We start from the raw sequence: 15,841 nt of genomic DNA on the forward strand, positions 1-15,841 counted from the left end.
TTATTGTTGTTGCCTTTTAACATCATTTTTCCTATAGAGGAATCCCTATCAAGGTGAGTCTGAATTTCAAACTTAATACAGGTATTTGATGCCTGAAATAATAAGGTCAGTAAGAAGAAGCAGGCATACAAAGTTCAGGGGTTTCTCACTTTAGACTACTGGGTACCTATACATTTGTAGATAAACTATATCATAAAGACACTTTTTTTAAATAGCAAATTTTAGCATTTACTATGCCAAGTTCTGTGCTAAATATATTTCAGTCCATTTTTCATTTAGCCCTAGTAACAGTCTTTAGAGTGAGGCACTTTGTTATTTTCTGCACAGATAAAGAAACACCACAGGAATTTCTTATTTAAAAGGACCTTTTTCTATGAAGCACAAGATGAAGTTGTGAAGTCGGTAAGTTAATTTGCTTTGTGGTTTAGATTTTAATGCCTAAGCAGGACCTAGATAAAGCAGAGGGGAGAATGTTGCTATGCTATGCTTCAACACTCAGAATCGTACAAGGAATCAGCGCTGAGGTCATCAGAGGTCCCAGTTAATCAATGCTAAAAGTGACTAAAACGGGAAATATATACTGGCTTATCATTTCTGCTGGACATATAAAGAGGCAAGCACCCGCTGAACTTAGCGGTGGGATGATGCCAGATTCTCTTGGAAAAGCAGCAGATCCCTTTGCCCCTCTTCCTGCATCTCCTGAAGAACTGCAGTTTACACTCCCAAGGCCAGCTCCCACCTTTTTCTCCAGAGCGCTTGTTGGAATGGAAGCAGAAGCCCAGGAGTACTGCTCTTGAAATGGATGGTCATTTCAACAGCATTCTGCAAGGGCCCTACTACGTGCCTGGCACCTTGTAAGGCACTTGTTAGGGCTGGTGAATTAATAAGACATGATGGTGCCTGAGTCTACTTGAAAAACATACCTTCAGTCTTTCTGCCTTTGACTGACAAAGACCATTCTATAGAAAAAACAATGAACTTGAGATTACATATATCTCTCTCTCTCTCTCTCTATATATATAGAGAGATATATAGAGATATATAAAATATAGCTTAAAAAGAACCCTTTTCATATGGCATAGAGAAAAACATCATGCCTGGGTTCAGGAACCCTCAGTTTGAGCCATGGCTGTGTCATTCAATAATTAGATCATTTAAATCCTCAGAGCCTTGTTTTCTCATCTACAGAATGAGGTTCCTTTCCAAGATCTCTGTCTACTCTGGAATACCATGATTTTAGGAACTGATGGTGGAAGTTTACTCAAAGTATCCTTCTCTCCTCCTCAATATTTCTTCTTGAAACTCATGAAACCTTTGCTTATTTAGTAAGAGCAAAAAGTGGGGGCTACTTTCCATCTTCAAAACAATCAGCTCTTTTTGGACCAAATGTTGGCCCCTCCTAATGTCCTGACAGCTTTGACAGTAATTTTCCTCTCCAGTGCATGTCCATTTGCTCTTCCCAGGAAAACTGTAAATTCTCCAGGGGTAGAGGCCACCACTTATATTTCTCCTAAAACTTTACCAGTATCCAGGTGACATGGAACTTAATGTCAGCAACATTAAATGGCAACACTTAATGAATAACTGTCCAATGGACTATTTGGATACATGGATGAAAGTCTGCCTTACTACACTTCAAGTCCTCATGGTACAGGTTAAGTCACAGAACTTGGGTGAAATCTCAGCTTCATCCACAAAATTCCCCCTTTAAAAATTAAGCTACATTTTTGTGGATTAAAAGAGACATTGCTTTGATGTTCATAAAGTACCTATTAAAAGCTAACAAACTTTCATTAATAAACCAATAACTGTGATCAAGAAAAGCCTTAAACTTAAGAGTCTTGACAGTGATTTTTTTTTCCCCATTAAGTATGATGAAATGGGGAAGATGTTTTGCTCTTCAAACACCATATTCACTGTTATACTGTATTACAGTTGGAATGCAGTAAGCACCTGCCTACAGAACATGCACACTTCATTGGCAAAGTCACAGTAGCAGCCTTACATCTTAGACTTTCATCTCTGTTAGCAGAGGCAACAAGGAAGGATTATTAGGGAGAAAAGTCTTACTGGTAAGCACCATAACTCAGCGTGGGGCAATATTCCCTGGGCTCTGGGCTCCAGACTAGCAGCTCAGTTGGATGAAACCCAGTGCAAAACAAATGACATCTTTCTCTGAGCCAATTTTCTGTGGCTTCCTAAGATGGCTGGAGGTTTATGCAGCCACCAGTGAGATGAAAACCCGTTTGGGCCTCTCTGAAATCTGAGTGGGTAGGGTCTACAAGGACCTATGGGTTGGTATATCTTCAACTCTGGGTGTGAAAACAGAAGTGTAAAGTTTAAATATTTTTCCCTGAGGAAGTCTGTAATGTATGTGTATGCATATATGTGTGGCATGAATTATTATTTCTTTCATCTTTCCTTTTTTTCCTTAGAATGACAGCTTTCTGTAGGTGAGAAAGCGCATAATTAGAGCCTAAGTGCTTTAATAATTGCTCTGTTTTTTGAGAAAGCCAAAAATAAGTTTTTCATTTTTTAAAAAATTTTATCTCCCTAGCACCGAGACTCAGTGGGGAAGAACAGCAGGGTATCCCTAGTCCAGGGGGCAAAAATGGTTCTGGCTTGCAACATGGCTGAGTCCAGAACTGGGCAATAATCAGATTGTGGATGGTGTCCCAGCAATTGTTATTTTTAACACCCATTTTATACCAGGAGCCATGCCAGACTCTTTAATCAGGGGTTCTTATGTTTAGGGGTGCATGTGGAGACTTTAGGTAGACCAGACCATAAGCTTCTGGAATTATATGAAACATTTTACATGTATGAATTTTTCTCGAAGGAGGAATCCATAGTTTTTATCTGATTCTCAAAGAAATCCTTAATGCAGGAAGAGTTAAGGATAATTGTTTTAATTCAGTTATCTCTGTTTGAGATACCTGTTCTCCCCTTGCAGTCCTCGTGTCTGGAGTCTCCACATAGAGACCAGTATCTAAGGCTTAGCAGAGTGAGGTAACTTGCCCAGTGCCAGACAGTTAGTAAATGGTAGAGCCAGGGTTCAAGCTTTTGTTTGGGCTCAAAGTCTGTGTTTCTATCAAAAGGCCCTACATTGGGAAGAAACCAAGGGATACCAATTTTACCTTTTATGTCCTTAATTGGATTAGGGCACAAAGGAGGTAGAGGGTGGGTTCGATAGTCTCCGCCAACAGGGTGCAGCAGAGGCAACCAGCTTTGAAGTGTTTACCTAGGATCAGCAGCTGGGTGCTCTCAGTCAGCTCTCCATGAAGATTGGCCGCCCTGCAGGAGTACAGGCCCTGATCGGAGGACGACACGTTCGTGAGCAGCAAGGAGCCTTCGTGCAGATGGTGGGGGGAGCCCAGTTTGCTTTTATTCCTGAACCAAGTGACTTCAGCTTCAGGCACTCCTAGGAAGAAGGAAAAAAAAAAAACAAAAAACAAACTCATCAGTCAAACACATTCAGATGAGCCCAGAGGCATTTATAGCATTTATAGCCTCTTGAATCCCTCTTCCCTGGGGCTGCTCTACAGCGGCATCTTCTACCATGCTTTAGCCAAACTAAATAATGCCCAGAGCCTGGTAGGATGAGGATATAGACTTCAGGCTGACCAAAGAATCAGAATAAATGCTGATACAAGATAAAAATATCAGTTGTCTCCGTAACTTTTGCCTTTATAACCTACAGTGATGAAGCAGGAAGAGGGAGGCCAGGAAACAGACAACTGGCGGGGGGGCTTGCCAAGGTGGAAGGAGAGTACCCAAATTCTTTGGAGAAAACGTATTTGAAAAACATGAGAACCAAACGTATACACCAGTGAAAATGAAACTACATGAAACGAACATAATGTTGAGTAAGAGATGCCAGACACAAGAGAACATACTGTATAATTTCCTTTCTGTAAGTAAAAAACCAAAACCCGGTAACATTAATCTACGCTGTTAGTCAGTCAATGGAATGAACGGGGAGGGGTTGTGACTGAGAAACGGGACAAGGGGCTTGGCCACTGGCAATGCTCTGTGTCTTGACCTGAGGCTGGTCTGGTGGGGAGTGTTCACTTGGTACCTTTATGATACGTGTACTTTTCTGTATAGATATATTTTAATAAAAAGTGAAAAGCTATACGACGTTAAAATATATGTATGAACTAGATGAATGGAAGCTGCTAGATTGTTACTGGAGTTCACACTCTATGTAGAAAACATGCTTGCATTTTTGGAAGCCTACATATCTTCTCAGAGCAAGAGAACATGAAATGGTAGTATCGGTAGAACAACAGGAAAAGGACAAAAGGAAAGTGCTCAACTCTTTCCACAATCCAAGTTTATTTTCTGTGAGAGAGATGGGGACATCATCTGCTGACTTGGGATGAGTTCTGTCTTTGGAAGCCAGGCTCTGTGCTCTGAGGGAACCTGTGAATTCCTCAGGAAGTTTCCTTGTGGTTGACATTGTGGAAAACAGGCCCTGGGGGTTTAGGATGAGCCTTCCTACATGCTGTTTTAGGAGGATGCTATAGGAGGCCAGGCTCTGAGTGTGTTGAGAGACTGAAAGTGTGTGGCACAGATTCACAGGTCTCTAGGGAGCGGAAAGCACACCTCAGCCTGCTGACCCAGCTCACACAGTTTACTTATAGAACTTACTGGCATGTATCCAGGGCATGCTTAAAGTGTAAAGTCCTGGCGGGGCACGGTGGCTCACGCCTGTAATCCCAGCACTTTGGGAGACTGAGGCAGATGGATCACAAGATCAGGAATTTGAGACCAGCCTGACCAACATGGTGAAACCCCGTCTCTACTAAAAATACAAAAATTAGCTGGGCGTGGTGGTGGGCAACTGTAATCCCAGCTACACAGGAGGCTGAGGCTGGAGAATCACTTGAACTTGGGAGGCAGAGGTTGCAGTGAGCCAAGATCACATCACTGCACTCCAGCCTGGAGGACAGAACAAGACTCTGTCTCAGGGGAAAAAAAAAAAAAAAAAGAAGTATCAAGTCCTGGGAAATGGGGGTCAAAGCCAGAAATGGCCAAGGAGCCAGACCTTAGTCTAGTGATCTAGTGTTTTCCCTGAGCTGGGGCTGGTTTTTGCCTTTGGGGTAAGGGCAGTTTGCCCTTAATGGCTAGCCTTCTGCTGAGGATGCAGAGTGTTCAAGGAGTTGCCTGTGTATCTGTTACGTGTCCTTGAAAGTGGCTAGAGAAAGAGAGGCAGGGCTACGAAAGCAGGTGGAGACTTGGATACCACAGCCTTGTTACATCAGAGAGAGGCACACATGAATCTGGCTCTAGCAGTAGGATACTTGATGCTCAAGTGCATAAGAGGGGCCAGGTTGGCATCATCTCTAAAGATACCTGGAGAAAAGATACAGGTGAGGGGTGAAACAGCTGATTTTTCATTACAGCACCACTAGGGAGAGCAAGAGCATCATGATGCCTGTCCATGCCAGCTTGGACTTTGGGCCCTGAGCTTAGTTTTTTCCCATTAAAAAAAAAAAAAAAAAAAAAAAAAAGATCCACAGCATTCAGGAGAAAGCCTCAGAAGTAAGTTAAAGAAAAGCACTTTTAGTTATTTTTCTCCTGAAAGAACAAGGAAAAATGAGGTCCTGCAAACAATTTTATTTTATTTTATTTTTTTATTGAGATAGAGTCTTGCTTTGTCACCTAGGCTGGAGTACAGTGGCATGATCTTGGCTCACTGCGGCCTTTGCCTCCTGGGTTCCAGCGACTCTCCTGCCTCAGCCTCCGGAGTTAGCTGGAATTACAGGTGTGCACCATCACGCCTGGCTAATTTTTATATTTTTAGTGGAGACACGGTTTTGCCATGTTGGCCAGGCTGGTCTCGAACTCCTGACCTCAGATGATCCACCTGCCTTGGCCTCCAAAAGTGTTGGGATTACAGGCACGAGCCACCATGCCAGCCCTGCAAACCGTTTTCTACCAATATTCATCCTCTTTCCCTCACATTGCTCCATGCAGCACTTACTGCCTGCATCTTCCTTTGAGGAGGGCTGTGGGCAGCAAACACAGAGACTCAGGGGGAGAGAAAATGAGAGTGAGAGTGACAGAGGGGAGGAGGGGGGGTGGAACAGAGGGAGAAGGGAGAGAACCCAGGGATGGAGAGAGACCTGGGAGCTATTTCTCACTCCCCCAGGAATTGCTTGCAAGCTTCTTCCATTCCCTTTATGTTTGTCTGTCTCATGCCGTTCTAAAATTGTGCTTGTTTGAGAGGACAGGACTGGATATAAACCAAAAGGGCAGAATTCCTCTGGTGACAGTAGGGGGCTTCATGGGAGAAGTGGAAATGTTCAGAATAGCAGGGTGGAGGAAGAAACCTCCAGTTTCTGTAAACCTGGAACTGTGGATGTGACAGCAGTCCCAAGGGAAGAGAAATTAAGTGGGAATCATTCTTCAGTCTACTGGCAAACCTCTCTCAAATTCATTCACGCACAGATCTGCATTATGAGTTTGCCGATGTAGGTACTGTTGCTGGTGCCACATTTTGAGGACTTCCTGCCTCAGATTGTGGGCCTTAGGCAGAGAATATTACAAAGACACCTTGGAGTGACAGCCAGTCCTTCCATAACTGGCTCTGACATTACACATGTATAATGAGGAAAGAGAAAACAATAATTGAGGTGTTATAAAGTTTTATTTTTCTTTTTCTCTCAAGAGCTGACAATGATGCTTTAGAAAACTTCACCAGCCCTTGAATGTTCCACAGAGTCCCTTGAAAAGGTAGTGATACGTATGCTTAATACTGACATTCAGAATGCCTCAACATTGGAGTGTACTGAGCTATGCAAACGTATCCTGAGTGTGTTCAAGGGAGAAATAACATTGACTGAATATTTGCTGTAAGCCAAACATTTTATAAACACAATCACTTATTTTTCACAATGATCCTGTGAAGCAGGTACTATTTAGTAACTCCATTTTATGAGAAAAAGGGTCTCATAGAGATTAAGAAATCTGCCTAAGGTCACATTTGTTTGGATGCCTGAACGATTACATGGGGGCAGAGTTCCTGTTCCCCCAAATTCCGTACCCTACAGCCAATCAGTAATCCACCAGTGCCAGGGTAGGGATTCAAACTGAGATACCTTTAGTGCCAACAGTCCCCATCTTAACAAGTGTACACTGCCTGTCATTATACTAGCCTGACTCTTGAGAGAAAATCTGAACTGCTGCTATACTATTTCTGAACTGTCAAATGCTTAATTCCTTTCTACTTTCAGAATTAATGTTTCTGCTGTGTTTGTAAAACCAAGCTGTTGTCAGGAGAGAGGTTCCAGAATCCATGTGTTCTGGCTTTGTTAGCTCTTTCTTGTTGAGAAGCTTGGTCAGGTTGTGGGAGATGATCTTTTCTAGCCTGCTGTGGTGTGACAGCAAATGCCACAAAAAGGAACACCTGAAAATGACAGAAAATGTGCTCTACCACAGAACAAAATCCAAGAGCTATGTTGTTGTGGACCAGCTACTTGGATAGGCTCCACATGCTAACCTCCCTGGTATTATTTGGATCTTAAACTCGGGGAGGAAAAGAACCCATGTTTACATTTTCCCCTGTGGTATATCTTTTCAACAGCACCATGCTCTCCCTGCTGCTTGAAAGGATCAGTAAAAGAACTTAGACATAATGGGTGGTAAGTTGATATGATTACAAGGTTCAGTGCCTTTGATGTCCACGGAGCTGCCAGGTAGGGTGATGCTATAATATTCTTTTTAAAAAAATCCCAGACAGGGTATTCTTGTTAATTGGATCTCTTACTATATTTGGAAGGCTGCCTGCACCACAGCGGTGTGTCAACGTCTCAAGGTGGGGTGTCCACTCAAAGGTACACCTTTACATGGGAAATTCTAGAAGCTTCCTAGGAGGTGTGGAGGTAGAGTGGCTTAGGGAAAGAAAAGAGAAAGGATACAGTAACTCAACTGTCAGCCTTGTCAGTTATTCTAAAGAACCATGGCAGTCTGGAAAGAAGGTTTCCAGCCTTCCACTTTTCTCCATACTGACTGTGGCAGACAATGATAGCTGTTCACAAAACCAGTTTCCCTCTTTTTCCTGAGTACCCAGTGAGTCTACCTTCCCCAGCATCCTTTGTAGTTGCACGTGGCCATGTGACTAAAGGAATGTGAAAAGTCTTAATGTGTGCTCCTTCCAGGTGTCGCCCTTAAAAGCCTTCTCAACCATCCCCCATATTCTGTTTTCCCCTTTCCTGGTTGATAGGATAGAGGTAACCCCTAGGGAGGCCTTGGAAGGCATGTGTTTCAGATGACAGAGCGACCAGCATCCTGTGACCCCGAATGACACTGTGGGGACAGATCCTCTCCAGATGACCAGGTGTACTCTTTGGGCACTTAGCTAAGCAAAAATAAAACTTCTATTGTGTTTGAGTCATTATACATTTGGGCATCTACTTGATACCAGAGTCTAATCTATCCTAATACACCACCCATCACTGACTCTTGAACTATCTGGCATCCCTAGTCCTGCTGATTTTATCTCCTAAGTAAGTCCTTCAAATGCTTCCTTTGTTTTCAGGAGAAAAACCTAAACTGTACCATAATCTATGAGAACATGTAAGATCTAGCCCCTGCCTACCCATACCTCCTCAGCCTCATATGCTACTTTCTTCTTTGCTCTTGATATTATAGCCACACCACCAGCCAGGTTTTAATTCTTTAAATGCAGCATGCTCTTTCTACCTCAGGCCCTTTGCACATTCTGTTCCTATTTACTGAAACACTGCTTCTCCCCCTGATCCTTTATCACCGACTCAGTTTTCTGACCTCTTCAGAGAAGGAATAGAGAACAAGCATGGGAGTAATACAGTCAATTAGGTCATTTTTCAAGAAAAAACCTATCATACTCATTGCCTCATGCTGTTGATGCTTCAGGACTGGGAAGAATGTGTGAGGCTGTACTTTATAAGCTGAAAGCACATGTATGCAAAAAGTTGTTTAATGAAAAATTGCTAACAATTCAAACATGTGAGTCGGTCTAGGTAAATTACATAATATTCTTAACATAGGCTATTATATAGCCATTAAAATTATGCTTATGATACAGACAAATGTTTATTACTGAGAGGAAATAAAGCAGGATAAAAGGGAATGATTAAGGAAATATAATAAAATGTCAGCTGTGGTTGAGTTTGGAGAGAACGACTTTGAACCAGCTTTTTTCTTTCCTTTTTGGCTTCCTGAGTTTTTCTGTGTTTTCTAAAATTTCTTTAGTACTTTAATATTTTATAATAAGAAAACAACAACTGTATCTGAATATCACATTGTATTATCATTACATATTTCATAACTTTTCTCCTTCCCAGACTGTGAGCTTCCTGAAAATTGTATCTTGTTTATCTGTGGCTCCTTGGATTAGGAGAAATCTGATCTAAGTTGGATTAAATATTCCATAAAAAACTGCCAAATGAATAACATGAATGAATTTGACATAAAATACTTCTTTAAGGAGGCCCTGATGGAGTCCCACTTCCCTGTCTATTATCAGAGTCTGGGTGGCAAATTCTCAAGCTAGAGTATTAGCTACTGGCAGTGTTATTGGTGCTCAGAGAATCCCACCTAACCAATCAGGAGGTCACTAAGCTGCCTGACTAGGAATGGGATAGAGATGTCCAAGAGTAAGGAAAGAGCCATAAGAGCCACTTACAGCAGCAAAGTAAAAGCAGTCCTCTGCCATTTGGCATTTAGCATTATAGCTGTCAGTATTTTAACTGGAGACTAAGCTCACAGATGATTTCCTTGTCCAGCTAACTTACTGTGTAATTAAAAGCAGGCTCTTTCCCACCTACTTTGAATGAGTATCTTGTTTAACAAAAGGAATAATGACAAATATACAAATATTTATTTTAGTTAATCAGCATTAATACAGATGGTTTGATGGGTAAAAACAAAAATAAAGACTGCAATGCCACAGCCAGGGAAAACTAGGTATAACCACCTAGGTTCTCACTATAAGGTTATCAAGTGAGCCTCTGGATGAAGTCCCAGAGAGAGGGCCCTAGGCGACACGGAAGAGTGACCAAAGCTTGTTTTAATGTCGTAGGCTCCCCAATGTAAATGCTTCCTCAACCAGATTCTGGTTCTCTCAATCTCCTTTAAATGCCCATTTCCTTGTTTTGCTGCCCTTTCCTCCCCTATTTTTTTTTTTTTTTTTGAGACAGAGTCTTGCTCTATTGCCCAGGCTGGAGTGCAGTGGTTCGATCTCAGCTCACTGCAAACTCTGCTCCTAGGTTCAAGTGACTCTCCTGCCTCAGCCTCCTGAGTAGCTGGGATTACAGGCACTTGCCACCACACCTGGCTAATTTTTGTATTTGGTAGAGATGGGGTTTCACCATGTTGGCCAGGATGGTCTCGAACTCCTGACCTCAGGTGATCCACCCACCTCGGCCCGCCAAAGTGCTGTGATTACATGTGTGAGTCCCCGCACCTGGCCCCTCCCCTATTCTTTTACTCCTACCAGTTCCACCTCTCAAGAAGATACACAACATGATCCATCATATCACCAGTGTTTCCTCACCAAAGCATGCGTCCATAGTGATCAGGTGTGTGTTGGGGGGTGATGGTTCTGCAGAAAGGGCCCTACTGGCACCACCATTAATCCCTGCAGAGAGGGGTAGCTCATTCATGCCAGTCCCTGTCAGGGGTTTTGTCTTACTATCTATCTAGGAGTACAGGGACTGAAGGGACTTGGTTCTAGATTTCACTGATGAGGCTGGAAGGGAAGCATCACAAAGGCCATGAGACAGTTTACAAAGGCGAAGCTAATGCACATTTACAAAGATAGATTTACATTTCAGATATCCTAATTTTTTTTTGAGACAGGGTTCTCGCTCTGTCACCCAGGCTGGAGTGCTGTGGCATGCCTATGGCTCACTGCAGCCTTGACCTCTGGGCTCAAACGATCCTCCCATCTCAGCCTCCCTAGTAGCTGAGACTACAGGCATGCGCCATCACACCTGGCTAATTTTTGTATTTTTTGTAGAGACAAGGTTTTGCCATGTTGCCTAGGCTGGTCTTCAACTCCAGGGCTCAAGTGATCTGCCCACCTCAGCTTCCCAAAGTGCTGGGATTACAGGTGTGAGCCACCAGGTCTGGCCATATTTCAGATATCCTAAAGCTATCAGAATATTTCAGAGAAAATCAGACTTGGCTATTATTTGGAAACAGTAAGTCCTAGGTTAAGATATTCCTCCTATTTACTCTAAAATGGGTTTTCTGGTCTTATAAGTAACAAAGTGAGGTAAACCTTCAGATGATGAAGATCTAAGATGAATAAACCACCAAAGCATGGAGTGCCAGAGCCTGTCTACTCTGCCCATAGGGTATGATCGGGGAACGTGGGTTTGGCGTGGCCATGCCACTGTGAGTATATCTGATGAGGACAGCAATCAGAACGCTAGCTGTCCAATGGCACAAGAACCATTCATTTCTTCATCCCGTTGTGGCAGTGAAACCCCTAGGGTACACATCACAAATGAGTGGTCTACAGGAAGGGAAAAATAGTAGCTGGGCCTCATTCTGCTATGTGTAGGTGTTTTCTGTCTTTTAATTGAAGGTAAATATTTTTATACATAGCATATTACCACCCCCTATTGTCTACTACTCCTTGCTTCCCTGTGCCTTCCTGGTCCCCGCTGGCCTCTGAGTATGCAAAGCCCACCTGAGGGCAATGCCTTTATCAGAACTCCACTGGCTATCTTCTTTAATAACTCCTGCCCACTTCTGATCCGAGCAAGCTCCAGGCTGCTATTGGCCTTACCTCTTGCTGTCTTTCTCATATCCATCCAGTCCTTACCTTCCCATTCCCACTGCCCTGAGTTCAGGCTTCCATGACCTCTCCTCTAAACGACAGTGATGGGTCTTACCTGGCCTTTCTGCCCTAGTATTTCCCTTTTTCAATCTATTCTCTTCAATGCTTTGCTTTTGGAAGCGTGGCTCTTTAATGTCACTTCCCACCTGCATTTCTGCACTCTGGGCTCCACCCAGACTAAAGCTCACACTGTTCTCTTATAGCCTAGAGGATTTTCTACTTCCATGAATTTATCACTCTCCTTCGTCCACTTGAAACTCCTTGCCCCCATCTTTGCATGTTCACATTCTATCTGTATGGAAGGCTAAGATTAAAGAAAAACACACACATAAAAAGATCAATTTTACCTACCTGTCCCAGTCAGAATTAATCTTTCCTCCTCTAAATTTCTATAGCGCTTTCTACTTTCAGAGGGACTGAGGTTCATGCTTTGGCTTTCCTACTAGCACTATATCCCTGAGAGTAAAATTTGTGTCTAATTTGTCTTTGTATCCCCAACCTAGCACAGGGCTCCATTAACATGTGAACAAATACATGAATTTCTCACCTGCAACCTGGCAGTTAATTGTCACATTCACTCCCTGCACTGTTTTGATGGTGCTTCCTATATCGACTGTGACTGCAGGCTTCTCCGTGTTGATCACGGTCATTCGTGACGTTTTCACTAGTGGCTTTCCTGAAGATAGATAAGAAAGAATATGAGATGTTACTTGGTGGTGACTGTGGAAATTGGGGCATTCCTTTGAAATGTGGGCTAACCACCAATGCATGGCTGGTCTATCCAGACTTTTGCAAATAACTATGTTTTCTCTTGAAAAATTGTAAGTGCACAGTATAAAAGCATCTACCTACCTACCTACCTACCTACCATAGTGTTGTCAGTAAAAGACCAAGGATTGAAGAGTTTGAAGATAGAGCATGTTATACAAATTGAGATGATTTATGCATTCTAATCATTAAATTAATAACCCTTGACATCATGTTTTACAGGGCCTTTTTTAAAAATTAATTTTCAATTAATTTTAGATTAATTGTAGATTCACATGCAATTATAAGAAGTAATAGAGAGCGCTGGGTGCAGTGGCTCATGCCTGTAGTCCCAGCACTTTGGGAGGCTGAGGTGGGTGGATTACTTGAGGCCAGGAGTTTGAGACTAGCTTGGCCAACATGGTGAAACTCCCTCTCTACTAAAAATAGAAAAATTAACCAGGTGTGGTGGCATGCAACTGTAATCCCAGCTACTCAGGAGGCTGAGGCATGAGAATCGCTTGAACATGGGAGGTAGAAGTTGTAATGAGCCGAGATCGCACCACTGCACTCCAGCCTGGGTGACAGGGTGAGACTCTGTCTCAAAAAAGAAATGATACAGAAGACAAATACTGCATTATCTCACTTATATGTAGAATCTAAAGAAGTTGATCTCATAGAAGTAGAGAGTAGCACAGTGGTTACCAGAGACTGGGGAAGGGAGTGGGGAGAGGAAGATAGGGAGATATTGGTCAAGAGGCACAAAATTATAGTTACATAGGAGGAATAAGTTCTGGTATTATATTACACAGTAGGGTGACTATGTGTATATTTCAAAATATCTAGGAGAAAGGATTTTGAATGTCCTGACCACAAAGAAATGATAAATGTAAGAAGTGATGGATATGCTAAATACCCTGATTTGATTTTTATACAATGTATACCTGTATCCAAAAGAATCAGACTGTTCCCCAAAAATATGTACAATTATTATGTGTCAACGAAAAAATTTTGAAAAGCATGATACATAAAAAGAAAAGTTTGTCTTTCTGTGCCTGGCTTATTTCACTTAACATAATAACCTCCAGGTTCATCCATGTTGCTGCAAATAACAGGATTTCTTTTTTTTTTTTCCCCCTCTTTTTTTTTGTTTTTGAGACAGGGATGGTCTTGCTTTGGCATCCAGGCTAGAGGGCAGTGGTGTGATCTTGGCTCACTGCAGCCTCTGCCTGTCAAGTTCAAGTGATCCTTCCACCTCAGCCTCCTGGGTAGCTGAAAGTACAGGTGTATGCCATCACACCTGGATATAATTTTTTTTGTTTGTTTGTTTTTTTGGTTTTTTTTTTTTTTGTAGATACAGGGTTTCCCAATGTTGCCCAGGCTAGTTTCAAACTCCTGGGCTCAAGCAATCCACCCACCTCAGTCTTTCGAAGTGCTGGGATTACAGGCATGAGCCACCACACCTGGCCTCATTCTTTTTTATGGTGGAAAAGTGTTCCACTGTACATATATACCACATTTCCTTTATGTATTCATCTGTTGATGGACACTTAAGCTGATTCTATATCTTAGATATTGTGAATAGTGCTGCAGTAAATATTGGAGTGCAGATATCGCTTTGATTACTGTTTTCATTTCCTTTGCATATATACCCAGGAGTAGGATTGCTGGATCATATGGAAGTTCTAGTTTTAATTTTTTGAGGAACATCTACACTGTTTTCTATAATGGCTATACTAATTTACATTCCCATTAACAATGTATAAGAATTCCCTCTTCTCTACATCAGCACCAGTATTTGCTTTTTTTTTTTTTTTTTTTTGGTCTTTTTGATAGTATCCATTCTAATAGAGGTAAGGTGATATCTCATTTTGGTTTTGGTTTACATTTCTCTGAAGATTAGTGATGTGGAGCATTTTTCATATGGCTGTTGGCCATCTGTATGTCTTCTTTTGAGAAATGTCTATTTAGGTCTTTTGCCCTTATTAATTAACTAATTAAGTTCAAGGGCACACGTGCAGGGTTGTTACATAGGTAACCTTGTGTCATGGGAGTTTGTTGTACAGATTATTTCGTCAGTCAGGTATTAAACCTAGTAGTCAATAGTTATTTTTCCTGATCCTCTCCCTCCTCCTGCCCTCCACCAGGCCCCAGCATCTGTTGTTTTCCTCTGTGTGTCCATGTGTTCTCATCATTTAGCTCCCAGTTATAGGTGACAACATGCAGTATTTGGTTTTCTGTTCCTGCATTAGTTTGCTAAGGATAATGGCCTCCAGCTCCATCCATGTTCCTACAAAGAATTTGATCTTGTTCTTTTTTATCTTTTGTCCGTTTTTGAAAATTAATTTTTTGTTGTTGTTGAGTTGTTGAAGTTCCTTACATATTGTGAATATTAATCCCTTGCCAGATAAAGAGGTTGCAAATATTTTATCTCATTCTGTAGACTGTCTTTTTATTCTGTTGATTGTTTTCTTTGCTGTGCAGAAGCTTTTTAGTTTGATGTAACCAACAAGGACACAACAACAAAAAGGAAGCTACAGGGTAAGATCCCTGAAGAACATGTATATACAAATTCTTAACAATATACTAGCAAACCAAATTCAATAGCACATTAAAAAGGCTGAGGCAGGAGAATCACTTGAACCCAAGAGGCAGAGGTTGCAGTAAGCTGAGATTGTGCTACTGCATTCCAGCCTGGTGCCAGAGTGAGACTCCATCTCAAATAATAATAATAAAAAGAATACATAGGGGGAAGCATCATACTCACTACCTAATTTTAAAATATACTATAAAGCTACAGTAACCAACACAGCATGGTATTGCCATAAAAATAGACACATAAACCCATGGAACAGAATAGAGAACACAGAAATGAATCCACATACTTACAGCCAACTCATTTTCAACAAAACTGCCAAGAACACAGAACAGAGAAAGGACAGTCTCCTCAATAAATGGTGCTGGGAAAACTGAAGCTAGACCCCTAGTTCTTACCACACAAAAATTAAAAATGAAGGATCAAAGATTTAAATGTAAGACTCAAAATGATAAAACTACTAGGAAAAAACATAGAGGAAACACTTCATGACATTAGTCTGGGCAGCAATTTTTTGGAAAAGATCCTAAAAACATAGGCAACAAAAGCAAAAATGGGATTATGTTTTTGATATCAAGTTTAAGATCTATTTACTTAGATCTAGATCCTGATGATTTTTCCTATTTTTTCTAAATGTTTTATAGTTTTATATTTTATGTTTA

At 41.7% G+C, this 15,841-nt stretch overlaps 1 protein-coding gene across 4 annotated transcripts in view; it reads right to left on the minus strand.

Moving 5' to 3' along the window:
• The window catches only part of ADAMTSL1 (ADAMTS like 1), a 956,812-nt gene that overhangs the window by 64,447 nt on the left and 876,524 nt on the right, over positions 1-15,841 (minus strand). For all 4 annotated transcript variants that reach the window (XM_077966031.1, XM_077966030.1, XM_028835141.2 and 1 more), the window contains 2 exons: positions 12,384-12,512; positions 3,242-3,421 (listed from right to left, as the gene is read on the minus strand). In XM_077966031.1, the coding sequence (XP_077822157.1) occupies positions 3,242-3,421; positions 12,384-12,512 (309 nt within the window). The remainder of the gene's footprint in view (positions 1-3,241; positions 3,422-12,383; positions 12,513-15,841) is intronic.

The sequence above is a fragment of the Macaca mulatta genome, chromosome 15, assembly GCF_049350105.2.
Source record: "Macaca mulatta isolate MMU2019108-1 chromosome 15, T2T-MMU8v2.0, whole genome shotgun sequence".
Lineage (NCBI taxonomy): Eukaryota > Metazoa > Chordata > Mammalia > Primates > Cercopithecidae > Macaca > Macaca mulatta.